The sequence below is a fragment of the Branchiostoma lanceolatum genome, chromosome 5 (assembly GCF_035083965.1).
Source record: "Branchiostoma lanceolatum isolate klBraLanc5 chromosome 5, klBraLanc5.hap2, whole genome shotgun sequence".
NCBI lineage: Eukaryota > Metazoa > Chordata > Leptocardii > Amphioxiformes > Branchiostomatidae > Branchiostoma > Branchiostoma lanceolatum.
In genome coordinates this window covers 13693257-13712530 of record NC_089726.1, presented here as the reverse complement: position 1 = coordinate 13712530, position 19274 = coordinate 13693257, and the positions used below count along the sequence as shown (strand labels likewise).

General features: G+C 44.2%; 1 protein-coding gene across 15 annotated transcripts in view; it reads right to left on the bottom strand.

Annotated features, from left to right (window-relative positions):
• Positions 1-19274, bottom strand: part of LOC136435295 (serine/threonine-protein kinase WNK2-like) — a 77506-nt gene that overhangs the window by 4015 nt on the left and 54217 nt on the right. For 4 of the 15 annotated variants that reach the window (XM_066428637.1, XM_066428641.1, XM_066428644.1 and 1 more), the window contains 17 exons: positions 12304-12426; positions 11570-11725; positions 10813-10929; positions 9349-10029; positions 8889-8990; positions 8343-8510; positions 7803-7973; positions 7184-7290; positions 6774-6999; positions 6296-6460; positions 5766-5906; positions 5337-5522; positions 4526-4967; positions 1949-4206; positions 1579-1772; positions 1097-1226; positions 367-456 (listed from right to left, as the gene is read on the bottom strand). In XM_066428637.1, coding sequence (XP_066284734.1) covers positions 367-456; positions 1097-1226; positions 1579-1772; positions 1949-4206; positions 4526-4967; positions 5337-5522; positions 5766-5906; positions 6296-6460; positions 6774-6999; positions 7184-7290; positions 7803-7973; positions 8343-8510; positions 8889-8990; positions 9349-10029; positions 10813-10929; positions 11570-11725; positions 12304-12426 — 5457 coding nt within the window. Of the gene's footprint in view, positions 1-366; positions 457-1096; positions 1227-1578; positions 1773-1948; positions 4207-4525; positions 4968-5336; positions 5523-5765; positions 5907-6295; positions 6461-6773; positions 7000-7183; positions 7291-7802; positions 7974-8342; positions 8511-8888; positions 8991-9348; positions 10030-10812; positions 10930-11569; positions 11726-12303; positions 12427-14186; positions 14343-18398; positions 18549-19274 lie in introns of all 15 variants that reach the window. The other 11 variants (XM_066428640.1, XM_066428648.1, XM_066428650.1 and 8 more) reach the window with 6 other exon arrangements.

Sequence of the window (19274 nt, the reverse complement as noted above, 5' to 3'; positions counted from 1 at the left end):
CGTAAACATCACCTTGTCAGCAAGGCATCTCAAACGATCTTTTTATGCTTATCCTTGCAAATCAAAATTCTCAGGAACAGACTTGAACTGCTGGAACAACCAGTTGCTGAACAGAAACTGAGTAGATATCAACAGTGTGACACAAAAGATTATCTACAGCTGGGTTTAAGTATGGATGCAAAATGTTAGTAAAACAGACCAATGAAGATGCAGAAGAGCTAGATCAACGAGAGTGGGACATGTGGAAGTACAGTCTACTTTTCAACAGCTTAGTTTCGCATTTGGACTTTGTGAGGAATGAATGTTATTGTTGATGTGGGTAAGACAAAACACAATGGCTTGAATTTCCTGAAATGTACTTCAGACCTTAAAATCATCCAGAGTATAGTAGCTATACCAGCGGCTTGAAGGGGATCCAAAGCTATACTCGGCAGGGTAGCCTAGTAGTGACGTGTACTGATGGCAAAACAACAGAAAAGGCATGAAATTAAACAGAAAAGCTGGAGCAAAGAATACAAGCACTTTGCAAAGTTTTAGTTCCATTTTGGCTGCCCAAACTGATGAAACAACAACAAAGTGCCTAAATGTTGCAACTTTTGAGTTGGCATCAATGAAAAAAAAGCAGATTTCAAACACAAAAAGACCATAGCTACAATAGAGCCAGTTCTCTTGTGTTTTTCTGAGGTTTTATGATATACATACATTTTGTATTATGTCATCAAGCAGTTACAGTCATCAAATAGTATTTGACAATATGCTTTTGTCCATAAGACACCCTGAGTAGGCATGGAAAGAGCCGACACAAGTGATGGAGACAGAAGGATATCAGGAAGACGTGAGGTGGCGACAGGATGTCTGTAGACAAACTATCATATGAATTGGTAATAACTAAGGCTTTTGTCAAGTACTAATGATAGAAGTTTTTGAGGTGAAAGAGTCATTTCTCACTTCTTAACAAGCCTCATGGTTTCATCATAGACTGGGGACCATCCCTGTTGACATGGCTTATCAATATATTGGCATCAGCTCCCAAAAGAACAGGAGCAAACCGACCCAAGAGGGATGGACCCAGGCTAATCATGACTGTAGAACTCACCTGGCGGTTGGGGATCCGTGGCACCGAGCTGGACCGGTGGTGAGGCCGCGCCGGTCTCTTCTTCAGGGTCAATAACCTCTCCACTTCCTGTTTCTGTCGCATTTGCACCTCAGCTAACTCCTGTTTGTGCCTAAAGAAGCAAAGATGCTACTGTCAGAATTTATCGGCTTTGTGCGCATTTTACAAAGGTGTTTTCAGCAGCAATGTCCTTAAAATACCATGAAACAAAGCTACCTTGTACAAGTGCTATTAAAGGCATTCTCACACAACTACACACACGGTAGTTATAACTTAGATCACTATGACGTTGAGCCATTAGAAGCCAACTGAATGTTCTAACAGTTATTCCCTAAATGTCAAAATAAGGTCAGCAACATATGCCTTGTAGCAAAAAAACATAACCATAAAGGATGAATATCTAACAGTTAACCGATACAGAAGTACTTGCATGACACATGTTCCTATGTTCCATTGGCACTCACTTTTCTAATAGTAGTTGCATTTCCTCATCGTTTAAGCCCTCTCCACTTGAAGACAGTATGCTTTCGTCAAGCACAGGTGATGACGCCGCACCCATCGAAGAATTCGTGGGGACTGTCTCCACGTGAAATCTACCATTTTGTTGAGGACCAACTCCACTGGATTCCTGCAATGCTTGAGATGAAGGCACTCTTCTCTGTGGACGACAAAATACCAAGAGTGAATTAAAGTGCATGAAATGAAGTCTAACAACAAGACTAAGTGCTTTTTGGTGATACACCCTTCATGGTATTTCTATGGTATATGAGTTTTGGTCGTGGGCACAGTTTAGTAGCTGTGTAAAACAGGTATAATAAAACATAGACCACTTACCAACTGGTCAATGGGTGGGGGCTTCTTAAACACGTCATCATCTGAAGGCATCTTCTCAGCAGCATTGTTGTCTGAAGCAGCAGCAGCGAGTTGTTGTCCAGTGTGATCGTCCCTTTCTGAGTCTACTGGTCCCCCCGACTGTGTGTCCTGCTGGCCCCCCATGTCCCCATTTTTAGCAGCAACGGTCATTTCATCCTGGATGGTGGACACCAGGAATCTTCCCTGTTTAGTTTCATCCAGCCCCACAGCCGGAGCCTGTGGTTGGGTCTGTTCCACAGCTTCCTGTCCCTCTACTTTCTGTACTGTTTGGTTGACCAGCTGCTGCACGATGCCCTCCACTTGCTGCTCTTCTGTAGTTACAGGCATGTCCTCCATCTTTGTTTCGGGTCCAAGCTCTGCACTTGGTGACACCAGGAACCTCCCCACCTTACCGTTGGTACCAGAACTGGGTGTAAGTTGTGAGACAGCTGGAATCTGCCCCATACCAGGAGGCATACTACCTGGGATCTGCATTGGTGTTTGTCCTGATACAGGACCAGTCATATACTGTTGGGGTTGAATAGGCATGGGAGCTGCCATAGTTACAGGTCCCTGTCCTGGGATCGACCCGGGCACCATGGCAATGCCCTGTTGCCCAGACGTTGACATGGTATATGATAACTGACCATATGGAAATGGAACACCCATAGGATACTGGTTATACATTGTGTACATGTGTCCAGGCATGGGAATTTGAGGTTGCATATACTGTTGTTGAAGCATCTGGTTCTCAGCTGGCATGGAAGAAGAGACAGGTATGGTTGGCACTGGTTGCGGCTGGGTGGTGGATGGTTGCACTGGGGATCCTGATATTGGAATTGGTGATCCAAAACCAGCATCGGATCGGATTGTTGCGACAGCGGGATGGTCCACTGAACCCCTCCTTTCCTCCGGTCCTGGGCTGGAACTCGATGCAGGTTGTGCATTGCTCGCAGCTGTGCCTTCCTGTGTTTCCCCCTGTACAGATGTCACCTGGAATCTGCCTGTGGCGGCCTCAGACGGCGTGGTCTCTGCTGACTCTCCTGCACTCGGAGTGGTCTGGACTGTGACTGTTCCCTGTGGTTTGGCAGAGGTGGTTGTTACGAAAGTTGTGGGTTGAGTTGAGGCTGATGATGGAACAGGCTCAAACGCCGACCCCTGCATCTGTCCCACAGTTACTGGAGCCGCTCCTCCCCCGGGTGCAGAGGGCATACCTGGTTGTGGAGCCTCCCCGGTGGCAGATAAAGCACCAGGTGTAGGGGTTGTCGTCTCACCGGGGACTCCTGCCACAACTGTAGGCTTGCTGCCTTGCTTAGCTAGTTCCTGTAGCTTCATCTTTAAGTCCTCGATGTCTCCAGGTCGTGGGACCTTGTGTTTCTCATCCAATTTCACTGGGACAGGAGGAGTAGGGCTCAAGCTGGCTGGCTTTGAACTAGTCGGGGGCTGCTGTAACATTTGGCCTTGTGTTGTCACCTGTGCTGAGGAGGAAGGATGGCCCATTTGAGGCTGGCCCTGCATCCCCACCTGTGACCCTGCGGATTCATCTTGCAGCACTTGTTGTATTGGTGGAGATACACTTTTTGCTGGGGTGCCTGGTGGAGCCTGCCGTGGTGCAGTCGGCTGGGGCTGAGCGGTTGCTTGCCATTGTCCAGCTGCAGCAGGTGTTCCTTGGGCAGCTACACCTGATTGCAGCTTGGATTCCCCCGGTTTTGCTGGTGCTGGTGCAGGAGCCTGGGGTTGGGTGTCACCACTTGGAGGCTTACCAGCATCTTGTGCTTGTCCCTTAGGTGGAACTACTTCCACACTGGGGCGCTTCTGCAATGGAGCCTTGCCCTGGGGAGCAGTTCCCTGCCCTTGAGTGGTTTGGGATGATGACTGGTCGGGAACAGAGGGCCCTGTCGGCTCTTGAGGAGACGTCTGGGTGCTGATTGTCTGCGAGGTTTGCCCTGATGCGTCTGCTGGTTTCATGATTCCCTTCAATGCATTGTCCAAGGATTCAGGGCTTTTTGCTGCTTCTTCCTTGTGAGCAGCGACCTGTCCTTGTGGTTTCGTTGGCTGGACAGGTTGGGACTCTTTTGGCTTCTGATCAGGCCCCTGGGAAACGTCTGAGGTGGAACTCACGGCGAATCTACCGACGACAGTGGGGCCCTCAGACTTCTCAGCTGATGCAGGAGGAGCTTGTGCAGGCATCTGTGCTCCCGGTGGTAAGGACATTCCAGGATGTGGTGGCATGGCCATTCCTGAACAACAACAAAAATAACACAAAATAGGTCAATCAAACATTTTATAAAATCATCCACAACCCAACACAGTTTGTCAAGTTTTGTCAACAACTTTAGAGTGTCTCTTTGCACTTTGAAATTTACCAACAGCAGCAGAAAAATGGGACTTGGTACAACTCATTCTCATTCTTAAAGACACATTTTCTTATATCACAGAAGGACTTTCAAAGATGTGGCCAACTTTGTCTTTGATTTGATTTATTAGGCTGTATAAAATGACATACAGCCAGGACTGCCCAACTAGCCGGAGGCTATGCATATCTGAGCATGCCTTTACCTGGGAGGTTCTGACTGTGCATGTAGACATTCTGTGGTGACACTCCAGGCATCTGATGTGAGGGGGGCAAGCTTTGTCCATGGACACCTTGGATAGGCATGACCGTCTGTGGTGGGACAACCTGGGGGGGTGGTACCCCCTGGCCAGGCAGCATGCCCTGGGGAGGCTGCACAGGCTGCGGAGGAACACCTTGAGGAGGCACCTGGGCTGGTGGCACAACCTGGGGTGACGGTGCAACCTTGGCTGACATGACTGTCTGTGGAAGTACACCGTGAACAGGTACAGGCGTCTGTGGAACAGGAACCTGGTGAACAGGGGAACCCTGCTTAGGTGGCTCGGCTGGGGCCTGGGCAGGAGCAAACTGAGCCTGGGCTTGAGGCTGAGGAGAGGGGCTCTTTGGTGCTTCAGGCTGAGCTGGCGGCTGTTCCTCAAGCTGTAGCTTCTGTGGGAAAGGAAGTAGATTTCATTAGACATTGCCTCAACCTTGGAGAAACTGTCAGCAGGACATTAAAAATAATGAAGCACACTCAAATGATCTGATCTAAGCTAAGGCATATTTAGGAGAAATATCAACATGAAAGAACAAAACACAACATGTTTGTTGCTTGTTACTTTCATGCATTGTACTGAACAACTGGAAACGTTGATGAAGGTTAGACATCCAGATAATACAATACACAAGGTAACAGTTACTCAAGCACTGACGAAAGACAACAGATGCTGTCTGAAACGTCTGTTTCCAACTTTTATGCAGCTGCTTGAGTAACTGTTACCTTTCAAACCACTGGGACTTTATAGGAAGGATGTTTACCTGTTGAGGCTGCGTCCCCTTTTCCTCTGCACTTTGAGAAGCTGATCTACGGCGGCCAGCAGCTGGGATGTAAGGTAAGGCCAATGGCTTCTCAGACACTTCAGCTTCTTTGAGGGTTTTAATGATGTCACATATTTGCTCTTTAAAGAGGCCGGAATGCTGCTCCAAGATCAGGCCCTCCTTCACCTATTGACATGAGAACACACAGGATACTGTCACACCACTGGCACATAGGATACTGTCACACCACCGGCCATTCAAAATAATTGTTGTCAAAATTTGGGACACATCCCAGTTATGGGCCGGGCAAAGACTACACCTACTCAATCATCATGACTTCTTAGTTGCTTACTCCTTTAACTGTTCCACTTTTGCTTTGGTTCCTACTGAAGCGATGAGAAGTAATGTCCATATCTATCATAGTCTTACCATGTTGTCAGTCATTTCCTCCGGAGAGTCGTCCTCCACGTTGAACTTGAATGTTATGGAGGTCCTGCTGGTGTCACACTGACACTCCACCACCTGCTGCTCCTGCTCCAGGCTGATTATGGTGCACCTGATAACCGGACCCTGCACAGAAAAAAAGGGCGTCAAAACTCAGTGATGTTCCTGGCTTAATAATCCCGTGCTGAAGGATCCATCTCAGCCATTATGCAACTATTGGTCTCTGACATTTTAAAAGTGGGTAATTTCAAGTTATCATAGTGTTTGCAGTTTTAAAAACGACTGTCACACAGACCTATTAATAAAAGGTATGAAATTATAAATAACAGTTCACCCATATTGTGACATTTCAAAGTTGACTGTAATCCCTTTTGGATTATGCATTCATCTTCATCTCATATTTGGTCCAATCCGTGTAACTTGGAGTTGTATAAAGAAAAAAAAGTGGATAAAAAAAAACACTACATTAAATCACAGTGCTTGGGTTATTAGAAAGAATAGATAAGATCACTCACCCCTTCTACATCATGTGCCTTTTTGGTAAATTTTCTTGCTATCCGGGGACTCTTAAGTACAATAGGCTCGTCTGTTGGTCCCTTCTCTTTGGCAATCTTGGCTACTTCTCTGATCTGTTCCTTGAAGATCTCCACATAGTGTTCCAGAAGGTGCTTTTCTTCTCTCTGCAGGTTGAAACACAACGAAAGGATTCAATAACTATATATAAGCTAACCAGAGAAATGGCTGTGACCTTATAGCAGTCTTTTTACAAGAAGGCAGGTTACTAGGACATAAACTCACACAGTGGCAAGGAGAAGTAGTCATGTTGGAGAACACAAGAAGAAAGTTCGCTTTGCCCTGATGAAGGTAGCAGAGCAGCTGTCAAAATCTCGGTAGAGATGAAAAAATAAGGTTGCTAAGAAAAATATTTTGACTTGATTTACCAACTTGATGAAACTGTTTGGAGATAGGACATTAAAGATCTAGGAAACTCACCATGTTGTCTGCTATTTCCTCTGGATCCACTTCATCCGACTCAAATCTGAAAGTCACTGTCTTCTGCTTGTGGGTCTCAAACTGGCATTCCACCAGCCCACCCTCCTCTATCTTGGTGATGCTGAGTTTTGGAGGCCGCTCGTGCTTTCTTTTGGACTTACTCCTAGCAACCTTTTTGCCATCTTTCTTGCCTTCCTTGTCACTCTTATCAGCATCTGAAATATGGCTGTAAAAGACATGACAATAAGCAAAAACATCAAGGTGGGGAACAAAAGACAGAACTTTATTCAGTCTTAAACTTTTGTTACTTTCAATTTGTATTTGCATATGATGACAGTTGCTATGAAGATTTGGAGCTAAGGAATGTTTGTGAATAACACAAATGCAAATGTAGGAGTCAGAATTCTTACCCTTCCTTAGTTGTCCCTTGTGAGTGTATTTGCTCTGTCTGTGCCTTGTCTTCCAGACCAGGAGAGTGAGGTTTGCCACCTTGATCCCCTTGCCAAACGTCTTGTTTCTGAAAACAAGAAGATGCAAGTTGTTGAATTCTTCCTGTAGCACATCGAAATCCTATTCCAAAACTCATGATAATTTCCCATGTCTGTACTCGCTGGCTCTTCTTTCAGATGACTGTTACTCAGGAAGCAAGGCATATGTGAGGAGAGAAAAATCTTGTTTTAGGTTAATGTCATCAGTGTAGGAGAAATGAGGTAGACGCATGACAGCAATCAGTGTTACCAGAGGTGTTTGGAAATGCAGTGCCAATTCCTTGTGTCAAAAAGGAATCTAGAAGAATAAGAGAAAGGCTTCTCAAGATTCAATGGAATTCAGTTTGCTTGCCTTCTCAATAAAACACACAACACACATTGCTCTTTGAATATATCTGTCAAAACCAAACCAACACAAACAAGGAAAAAAAGGTAAGGTTTTCAGCACTGGGGTTAGCTAGGGAAAATTTCGTTATAAAAATCCACAGCAAACTGCACTCCAAGGATTGAGGAGGAGGGGGAGGGGCAATCAAGTTCGAACCTGTTCCTGCGTTTGTGTAGGGGAAGTCTGAGTAGATTGGTCAGAAACTGGGGACGATGAGTAGCCTGAAGAGGTATGAGGCTGTTGGGTGAAGATCGGCAGCTGGATTGGCGGAGTTGCCACGCCCGTGTTGGCAACTTGCGACTGGCTGCTGGCCACCAAACCTGACGTCTGAAATGGTGTAATGTACTGGATATTTATGCCTAGCACTTGAGTCTCTACATTGTTTCCATCACGGAAGAGCAGACCAAATGTACAAAACAAAATAACACTCAGGTGTTGATTGGAAAAGGGTGTCATTTTCCACTCAGAAAAATGTTAGATTGTACAACACAGCTATGCAATCATCTGTATTCTAGGACGTATTCCACCACTTCAAACACCTCAACATCAGACAGTCAAGGGTGATGGCACAGCAACCCCACTACACTGGGCAACTCTTCCTAGGGCACTCTCCATGCTAGCTGGGACAGCAAATGTTAGGTCACGCTGGGGAAAACGGGGTGTTACATTCATGTGTCATGAAACCATGCCCCCGACCTGTTCTAGTGGTGAGGAACATCCCCTAGGCTGGTCAGGAACAACCTGCGACTGGTACACGTGTTGTGGGATTGACCGGATAGGCTGGCTCCCATGTAGTGGGATTGGTCGGACAGGCTTGGTTCCAGTGTGCCGTGGGTACTGATAGAATGCCACAGGGGATGGGCACTGTATTTGGTCAAAAAATGACACATGTTTGACCCAATAATCGGTAACAGCTGCCAACATGCTATAAAGTTTCCTTAGCTGGGAGGTCCTATATCCTCCAAAGTTATGAAAGAAAAGAAGGCGTTAATATCCTGTAACAATGTAAGGTGCTTTATAAGTAACATCTATTAGATATTCTGATAAAAAAAATATGATGACTATTGTGTAACATAGCCTGCAATAGAAGGTACATGTATAACCAGCAGAGTATTCCTCTACGGAATGTGAAACTGATTTGTTAGCACCAATGGAGCCCCAAAACCACTTGTTAACTACAAAAGAAGGATCATTGTTTTAGTTGCCAACAATGACAATGAGGTGTTGTAGGACCATCCCAACCTGTGGTGCTGCTATATGACATGCAGCAGGGTGTGGAGGCAGGTGGCCATGCTCGCTCTGCGGCTGGAAAGTCATGGCTGGCTGGTAAAAAGTCAGCACCACCTGCACAAGATGGCGGCAGGATGCTACATTGTTGCATAATGCCTTTATCCAGCTTCCTATGCACCGGCAGTAAATACACGAGCCCTACACAACAATCTAGTCATTTCTAGATGGATTATCTCCTATGCAGTACATCATACACAACCGGCAGCTGCAGTGACAAATACCTGCAAAGCTGGTGTGTTACGCCGAAGGGCAGTTAAACTGATAATACAGAATCTGATACAGATATTGCTGTAATGATCAATACTCAATGGTCAGCAAGCAGCTCACCACTAAGGCATTACCTACGGCAGAAAGAACCAGTTAGTAGATGAGCAGTGCATTCTAAAATCCTAGTCAAACTGTAGGTCCAGACCTGGTCTGGCTGCACAGCCTGCTGTACGTCTGCAGGTGTAGGGACCTGGCCCGGGTGCTGCTGGTGCATCTGGAATAGCTGTGGATCCATGGATACTTGTTGAACCTGCTGTGTGTCTGCAGGTGTAGGGACCTGGCCCAGGTGCTGCTGGTGCATCTGGAATAGCTGTGGACCCATGGATACTTGTTGAACCTGCTGTGTGTCTGCAGGTGTAGGGACCTGGCCCGGGTGCTGCTGGTGCACCTGGAATAGCTGTGGACCCATGGATACTTGTTGAACCTGCTGTACGTCTGCAGGCGTAGGGACCTGGCCCGGGTGCTGCTGGTGCACCTGGAATAGGTGTGGACCCATGGATACTTGTTGAACCTGCTGTACGTCTGCAGGTGTAGGGACCTGGCCCAGGTGCTGCTGGTGCACCTGGAATAGCTGTGGACCCATGGATACTTGTTGAAACTGCTGTAAAGGTGCATGTTGACCTGGCTGTGGTACCATAGGTACTGGCTGTGATACCACAGACACCAGTTCAACAGGCTGCGGTACCATAGAGACTGTCTCAGCCGGCTGTGGAACCAGAGGATCTGGCTGCACTGGCTGGGGGATTGCAGGTACCCCATGTGCGGGTTCTGGAATCACAGCTCCAGCCTGAAGTGGTAAAGGCTGCTGAACCAAGGGCACTACCACCTACAACATGGTGATACAAGAAAGGAAGAAAAGAAAGAGGAAAAAGCAGATTACTGCCACAGATCTGGATGAGTAGAGAATCACTGCAGACCAACAACTGTAAGTAATACCAGTTACATGTGTAAGTGCGCTGATTATGTAATGTATAACTGTTATAGATAATGAGTTTCTACCAATCTTAAACATTACACAGCAGTCTGCAGCATATTTCCAGTGGTAAAACTAATATAAAGTAAAAAGTAAGTTAGAGCAGCATTAATACTATAAGCTCATATACGTGTATCACATTCTTTCAGTACCTAAGACATCTAAATGTTGTGTGTTGGGGGTAATGACAGCAACTTCACTAATACAAAAAATCACGTAAGGAATGACACCAGTACGGTGATACAAAATAGAAATGCAATAAACTTTTTTAAATGCCTGCCTCTAAGGTCATTGAAGCTATCTTCACAGGTACAAGCATTAATTTTGACATGCATTGAAGAGTTTTAGGCATGAGATACTTGTCAGCACACAACTATGCAGCTACATGTAATATACAACGTAAGATGGCATTTGTGAGGTTATATACAATGTAATATGTAAATCACCAATAGTTACAGAAAGCGACAATACGTACTAAAAAATAAAGATCACAACAGGCAGAAAGAAAATCCATTTCTCAACAATTCAATTTCATTGACCTTGTTAGAAATCTAGCATTTGACCCCAAGTGGTATTTGCTTGCAAGCTAATACGCACCGATAGGTGTGAAAGAAGGTACAAGAAACAGAAACACACCTGATCATGCTGTTGTAAGGATGCAGTGGATGCCACATTAGCCTGGTATGCTTGTTGGCCCAGCGACTGGCCTGGTTGTGAAGCCCCTGTGATTTGGTGCTGGTACATGGGCAGAGTCTACAAAATAAATGGAGTCATAAGTTTAAACATGGACACAACTACATGTGTACAGGGTACTAAGTGAATTTTAAACCAATGAAGCACAGGAGCGGGCAGCCTAGGAGTTGCAGATTCAACCTTCTATGTTAGTAACAGACTCAACAATATTCCAACAACAACTACACATTCCGGAAGAAGCTACCAAAAATAGTTGGACAGAGATTTATTAACCAACTTGTTACACTGCAGTGAGAAGTTCCTCTAACAGCTTCAAAACATGTTTGAAGTCAAAGCTGCTCTGCGTTGACTAGAGCTCACTAGCTGAGGCAAGCCAGCAGAATTAGATCCAAGTCAGCAAAGACAATCACAAAACTGCTGTGAATTAAGCAGGGAGCATATCTTGGTACCCCCGGTATATGCAGCTCTTTCTTAGTCCATCAGAGAGCTGACAATTATGACATGACATGACATGTTTTTATCAGTTGTGATCAGTAAGAAGAAAGCAATGCAGATTAAGATGACAATATGAATACACACTAGGCAAAATTAAGTAGCATATCATCAGAGTGGCAAGCTTGCAGCAGCAGCAGGCCTAGCGATCACTGTAGCGGGCATCTGCAACAAGGACAGCAGGAGCGTTAGAGAAGCAGAATCACACCTGTGGGTCGAGCTGTTGGGACTGTCCGGCTCCCATGGACAGGTCAGCAGCCTGCTGTCCACCAGGCACGCTGGCCTGAGGCTGGTAAAACTGCTGTTGGACAGACTGGGGAGCAATCCCGTGTCCAGGGGCCTGTTGGTACACGTACATCTGCCCCTGTGGAACATGGAAATGTGGGGTTTAGATCTGTTGACACCACTTCAGGGAGAATGTCGGACATGTAGGTTACAGCTATATATGGGACAATGTGTACATGGGTGAGAGATGTCAGCTACAGGTCAGGGAACTTGATGTCAGCCAACCGTCTTAAGACCTGGATGTCAGAAAAGAAAAAAAACATAGGATCATCTGAAATTGAGCAGGACTGTCTTATGCTGGCCATAAGTGATTCCGTACAAGGAAGCTTTCCCATGAAATCTGGAAAAAAACCTTCAAATCAAATTCATGGTAACTTGTAACATCAGCTGATTGCACCAAGGTTACATGATGCAATGTGTGACAAGTAGGACAAATAGCAATGGCATTCTTTTTTAATGTCCAAAGAAACATAATGATGTGCAATGTCTATTTCTCTACTTTTGGAACATTGTTGGTTCAAGTCATACAAACCGTTTTTTTCTCAGTTTCTCCTGGGAAGAAAGACAATTGTAGCATACTACTGAAGATACAAAGCTGTGTTTGTGTGCATGTGTATGTTTGCTGTGGTACAGAATGTGTAGGAGAGATTTTCAGACCTGATCTAGCTGCTGTGAGGTTACCATCCCCCCTGACTGGTCAGGCATGAGGACCACTGGGGGCTGGTAGTAAGACTGGTGAGGTGCAACCGCCACCATGGACTGCATGTAGGCTGCTTGTGCCTGGGTGGGCGTGAAAACGCTTCTTTAGACACATTCCCAACCAAACATCCTCCACAATTGTCATATTTCAAACTCTGAAATTTGGAATGGTTATGACCCTGCTCATTGCTATGGTATCTATACATAAAACCCACAGAAAAGAATGAGATCTGACAATGGTACATTTTGCAAAAACAATGATAGTGACATTATTCGATGGGCAAGGCAGACACTGTTTTGAAACGCAGCCAAAATCAATACTGGAGCTTCTTGGTTTGGCGGTTTTACCAATGAATTTGCAAGACGCATTTGATGCATTTTGCTTTCTTTATTCTTGAAATACTGAGTTGAAAGATGTATGAATGAGTTGTGTTGCATACACACATATGCAAACGGGAAAATACTGATTGAACCAACAGGGTCTAAATATAACAGGGTCAAGACTATCTGTCAAATTCCAGTACGGTTGGAAGTAACATCCGGACTTTGGCCACATGTGAAATGTCACGCTCAAACACATCATTGTCATTGACATATGCTCAAGATTTCGATTTCTTCTAAGTAATGAATTTCTTGATATTATTTTTGCAGTAACTATAATGTACAGTATCTGTGAATCTATGGACTGTGGAGGAAATGTGATACAGTATATGGCAAATCATGAGATGAAGCCATGATGAGGGTTGCACCAACAGCCAGCTATCTGAACACTAAGATAATCATATGAAACACTGAGGAAAAAGTAGGATGGTAAGTATTGCACTAAATGTATGAAAAGAAGATATGTTAATCAAAACATATGAAATTTTAATAGATGCAAACACAGAGTGCTGGTAACTAAACTTGGAAATTATTGTGTAGTAATTTCTGACATGGCACACACAAAATCGTCTTGATGTATTCAAAAGAAAATACATGAGGTTAATCTTGTCTAGATGTATCTACAGGAACTAAGGAGTCTGCCAGATGTGGAAAGGTTGTGATGGCGGGGGACTCAGTCAGGATGTGGGAAGGAAAAAGAAAGAGAAAATGCTTCTTGCATGCTTGATGCAGATCAGTCCCAATATGGAAGGTTGCGAGACAACGCAAAGAGCTTGAAAATAAGGTACCAGAAAAATTCTTCTTGCAGCTGATGTTTGTATCATCACAAAACAAGCAAAAAATGGCATGCCAAAAACATATCAACCTTTTCCACAGGATTCAGACCAGCGGTGTTCAAAACGAAAGCTTTGCAGTCTTCTCATCTGAAGCTGAGACATTAGACTACAGCCTACACTTGTGAGATTCTTTTAAACTTAAAGGCCTTGAAATAATACTGGTATACCACAAATGAAATGTGAAAAAGGTTTCTGTGGTGCAGGAGGGTTGGCGGAAGAAAAGAGTTCTCGAAAACATTCCCAGGAAAATGAGAAGCACCAAAAGAGATAACCCAATGATCACGATCACAGCAAACAAAGGTACACCAGTAAGAAGAGAAAATCTCTATGATAAGAAGTTTCTATGACAGCACTGCAACCAAAACCAGATCAGACTAATAATAGATACAAGAGCTACACAAACCACATAGGAAACAAAACCATGCAAAAAAAACAATCCACTGCAAACAAAACCCCACAAACTAGTAACACTCATGCAATGCCAAAGTCTTCCTTCTTTACCAGCTGCAAAAAAAGTTTCGATATCTTTAACAGCATCTGCTGTTGATCAGATCAGATGAACACCATGCTACAAACTCAGGGAACAGTATTCACAAAGGCACACCACTGCACACCGGTTCGCACCTTATCCCCTTCCTGAAGGGCAGTAAGACTCAAGGCTGTGGTTATGGCATCCTGCACCACTGTAGGCTGATACACTGTTCCTATAGGAGGACTGGAGGACGGCTGTGCGGTGGACAGGTGGGACTGTGCACAGAGAGGTGACACCATAGGCACACCCTACAGGTACAAGGTAGCATGAGAGACACAACAATGAGTGGGTTAGAATGTGACTGTAGAACATCTGTGTGCGGATGGAGACAGAAAACACATCAGTGCTTGAAAGTCAACGGTGCATTATCAGAAAGAAGAAATGTGCGTGGCCATGCAGTCGGCATCCTCCTTCTGTAGAACAGAGGAACCTTGCAAGATTTACAAGAAAGAATTCATAACTGTTGCTTGAGTAAAAAGAAAAAAAACAAACACATATTACCAGAATACACAGAAGAAACTAAATGACAGACAGAATTATATCCACCAGCTACAAAGAAGACTGCCTGAAATACAATCTGTTGAAGTACTAGTACATGAACATGTGGCTACTAGTGCATGAATAGGTAACATTAGAACCTGGACAAAAAGGTACACACAAACACAAACATTCAAAGAATAGCGAATATCAACACAGATAGTTTGCAAGGACAGTTGCACATATAGGAACCATGCTTCATTATGTTTAGCCATACCTAGTATGGCTAAACATATTGTTTTTACTCATGTTTCTTCTCCTCCTCCTCCTGTCAAATCTTCAAATCGATTCATCTCTGTCATTTTTTGACCAAATGACCTGAAATTTGGTACAGAGGTAATGTAGGCAAAAACCAATGTGCGTTCTTTTCCTTTTTTTGATATTGACCTTGAAAGTGATTTTATTGAGGTTTTTAGGCTATTTTTAGCATATCGTGGCCTCCTGCGCCCTGGTATTTCAACCGAATGACCTGAAATTTGCTGTATATGTGGCTTGAACAAATATTCAAAGGACTACATTCCCATTTTTGGCATACATATATTCAAAACGATTTATTTTGGGCTTTCTTGACAATATTTGCCACTTCTGTCACTTTCAATACTACATATGACCTAAAGGTCATTGACCCCAAGTGCCTTGCACCTGGCCTTGCATGCCTGTGAGCCTTGCGACCACCTGATTGGTCAATTGGGTTAATCTAATTATCTTGCATTCCTGGCGCAGGTGTGCTAGTATTCATGCCAAATATGGTATGGGAATTCCTAGGACATGTGATTACATGGCTTTGTTCACTCTTTTTTTAACAAAGATACACATCTCCAGTTCCTATGTATTAAACCAAAATAATGTGAAATCTGGTATGTGTCTGCCTTGGTCATGTACACAGGCCCTCATTCAAATGTTTGGCATACAGCCTTTCAAAACGATTTTTTAAACAAAGAATTTTTTCGTTTCGTTATTTTCAACCCAAAGTACATTCAAACAAAGGGGTGTCACATTTTTATATTTCACCCATACTAATTCCACGTCACCGAGAGGGTGTTTGTTGCCTTTTGTTGTAACATTTTCGAAACCTTTGCAACAACCTAACTGATATGAGTAAATGTTTAGAACAGTTTCGAACCTTTGTTTGACTTTCGAAATATTTTCTACTGCGTTCCAGCATGTTAGAAACATTTAAATCGGCGGGTACAATATTGCTATAAGTTTCGAAACTATCACAATATAGATTCATCTTTTGTTCGTACAGTTTCGAACATTGGTTAAATGAGCCATACGAAAGCAATCTACACGTCCCTGCTAAGTAGCTGATAGCACCTAATGATAGACCAATAAAGACGCCCCACCGCGAGAAGCCTGGCAGGCGATCGTAGGTGTTTTGTTTACTTTCGCGGTATCAAAAATTTCCACGTGAAGAGCGCGGTTGGGTACTCCCAAAATCCTACTACGCCGGACAGAAAAGTTTCCATTAAATTTGTTAGAAATCTTGAATAGATCTAGTTTTCTATTGTTAAAAATCCGTTTCAAGGAAACACGACACACACCACGCTATCGGCACGGTACGGGGGTGTCGCCAGCCGAACAAATCCCCCGCCGCTCACGTTAACCCGCACCCGTTGTTTACGTTTGGAACTGAGGTGAGCTGAGAAACACAACGCTCGTTCAAACCTTACTACTAGTACCGTTGACTGTCACGCCCTTCGAAGCGGTAAAACTACAGTCCGAAGATTTCTGTGTGTCCTTCAACAACTACAGATAATCGAAGACTCGTCACGGCATGGCTAGCACAACAAAACAACGAGCGCGCTCAGCTTCTGTACATATCGCCTCGGCAAAGTTTGGCGACAAGCTGGAAGTTTGCTTACGAGGAGGAAAGACCGGACATAAACATTTAACGTGATTATCGGGAAAACACCATGTTCCGTTAAACTGAGTGGTTAAACTGCAGTTTAGGAAATTTTATAACAGAAAATAAGTTAAATCAATGATTTTGTGAATGTTTATTTTAGCATTAGTTATTCCAGATATTTTCAAACTCCAAATTCTTCAACACAACACGGGAGATCGTTTCTCCTCAGACTGGCGCGACACTCCTGTCAAAATTGATTGATGATCTCTCTCTGCCGCCGACTTCATACATGATCAAAGGCGGGTGGTAGGCGGTGCGCGGGGAAACTTAAACATATAATGTAGCGAAGTGTTGCACAAGGAATTCTCACGCTGAGGGGTACATGAAATAATGCTTACAAAATAGACCTCTATGAATCGGGCTACATTCAGCAATGGTAAACGGATTCGGGGTATGCCGCGCAAAACACACGGTCTCACTGGGGACAGGCGTTTTGGTCCCGCACGTTGTCGCAGCGGTGCGTCGCCGCTACGCGATCGAAAGCACGCCGCTGTCTGTCTCGGACCAACACGCGTCTCCCGTGATGTGTAGCGTCCACCAGGCCTTCCTACATGTCCTACGTACGGGCGTATGGATCGTAGAATTCGGCAAAAAAGGAATGATTAGGCCAGTAGAGTCAGTCCCCGGTAAGGTCAATGATTAGCCCGTTTGCGCTAGCTTAAATGAATGTACCCTCTGGTGGCCAAACTTCACTGACAAACTTTCTCCCTATTAATATTATCATCATGAGCTTGCGTTAGTCTGGTACTAGTGACTATTATGTGCCGGGAATGTTTATCTATCGCACGCCTTGGAAGGAAGTTCAACCATGATAAATGGTCGGCCGTTGCGAAAATTTGGAATCCCATGCTGTTGATTTTCGTGATTGAATCTGTAAGAAAATATATTTTCATGTCGTTCATGTTTTTGGGACGGACGGCGGGACGGGGTGAATTTTTTCTATCATAACATTTTCGTCCCGTTAGTAATGCAAATCGAATCGTGTTGCACACGAGGCAAAAGACTAAAAACGTGGGTCTTGTGTAGTGTTTTGGAGCGGGAAAATGCCGGATATTAGCGGTGCCGAACAGTGTACATCGTCGCGCGCGGGTGACGCTCCGTCAAAACAAATCCGCTGGTGGTCTAGCGCGGCCACCGAAAATAGACGGAAACACACAGGAGGACTTAGCACCTTCGTTTATGGGGGCAATTGTGAAAATCTTTTGTTACAAATTGTTCGAACATTGAAACATTTGGATAGATGGTTTGAAACTGTTCTAAATAAAGAGATTTTTGTGTAGTTACGTTCGAAATGTTTCCAACGTATGTGAAATAAGTTCAAACATGTTATAAGTTTCAATTCTAATTGTTTGAACACTTTAGAACTATTGTGACTTAGACATTCTTTTAATCAAAATAGTTCAAACATATTACAAATATTATATTAAAACCCTCTCGGTGACTTGGAATTGACTCAAATATGTTGTTTTTGGTCATTTCCTTCTTCTCCTGTCAAATCTTCATATGTATACTATGGAAAACTTCATTCTTCCCTGGGGTTGATCTTTTTTAATTCAATTTTGAGCTGGAATGATTATGAAAAAGTCCATTTGTTAGCAGAAGTGTATTTGTTAATCAATAAGTGGATATGGTTGTGGACTGGTCCATATTGTGTTGAGGTGCTACTGGAAAACTCAATTTTGGACTGGGGTGATTCATTTTTTTAGTGCAAGTATTTTAGAATGGTCCATTGTTATTTTGGGAGAGTCCATTTTTTGCATGGCGAGGAGTATGGCTAAACATGCTGTATTTGCTCGAAAATGTTGCCTTTCTAGTTTAGCAGATGCATTTAGTTTGTTATGGAAGGTTAATGCAAGACCTGGTCTCCAATCGGGGGGACCTCTCTAGCCGAGACGTGAGGGGGGTAAATGCCAGCACCAGGAGGGGGTGGGTAGATGAAATATGTGGGGGGACTTCCTACAGATGAAGCAGATGCAGGTGTCCGAGGGGTGGCAGGTGTTGGTTGCACCTGAGGACATGGAGGGGAGGGTGACAGGTGGTCTGATTAGTGAACACGTACACAGGTGGTGTTACTATGGCAACCATGGAATGAGTGCAAGCCACAGTACAGGATGACTTCAAAACCATGTGAACATACCAAGAACAAGTGGTTAAGAAAGAAACAACGTTGAGAAACAATAGATTGAAGTCCATTTTGATGAAGGCATTGCCTTGACTCCTGTAAGGAAAACTTGATCATAATCATCATTAATCCTTTTATATATATAGATCAGAGTCCTTCATCCCATTTGCAATGGATACCGACTGGAAAACAAAGTTGGTACTTAGCTGTTCAGCTAGAGTTTTTATTCCATGTTTGTCAGTTATCTCATACTCTTTTCCCTACCCAGGTACCCCTTGTGCAGCCTTAATCCCTTACCACCTAGAGTTAGTAAGAGTGTAACCTGGTTAATCGGTGGGGAAAGTGTCTGTCCTTGTGTGCTTGTGCTGTATGCCCAGGGAGAAGGAGGACGTTCACCCGGGTAGGGGAACAAACTGGTAGGGGAAACGTGATGGACAGTGGCTGCCTGAGCCTGGAGTGCAAAGTAAAGAGTGCTCATCAATCGGTGGTGCTCTTAAACTAGATACCAGCCATCAATACAACAAAGGGACACCTTCAGGGACCCTATGAATATTTTCCGTTGCTTCAGATGGTGAAGCAACAGAAAGTTTAAGTCCACCAGGTATATGTAGT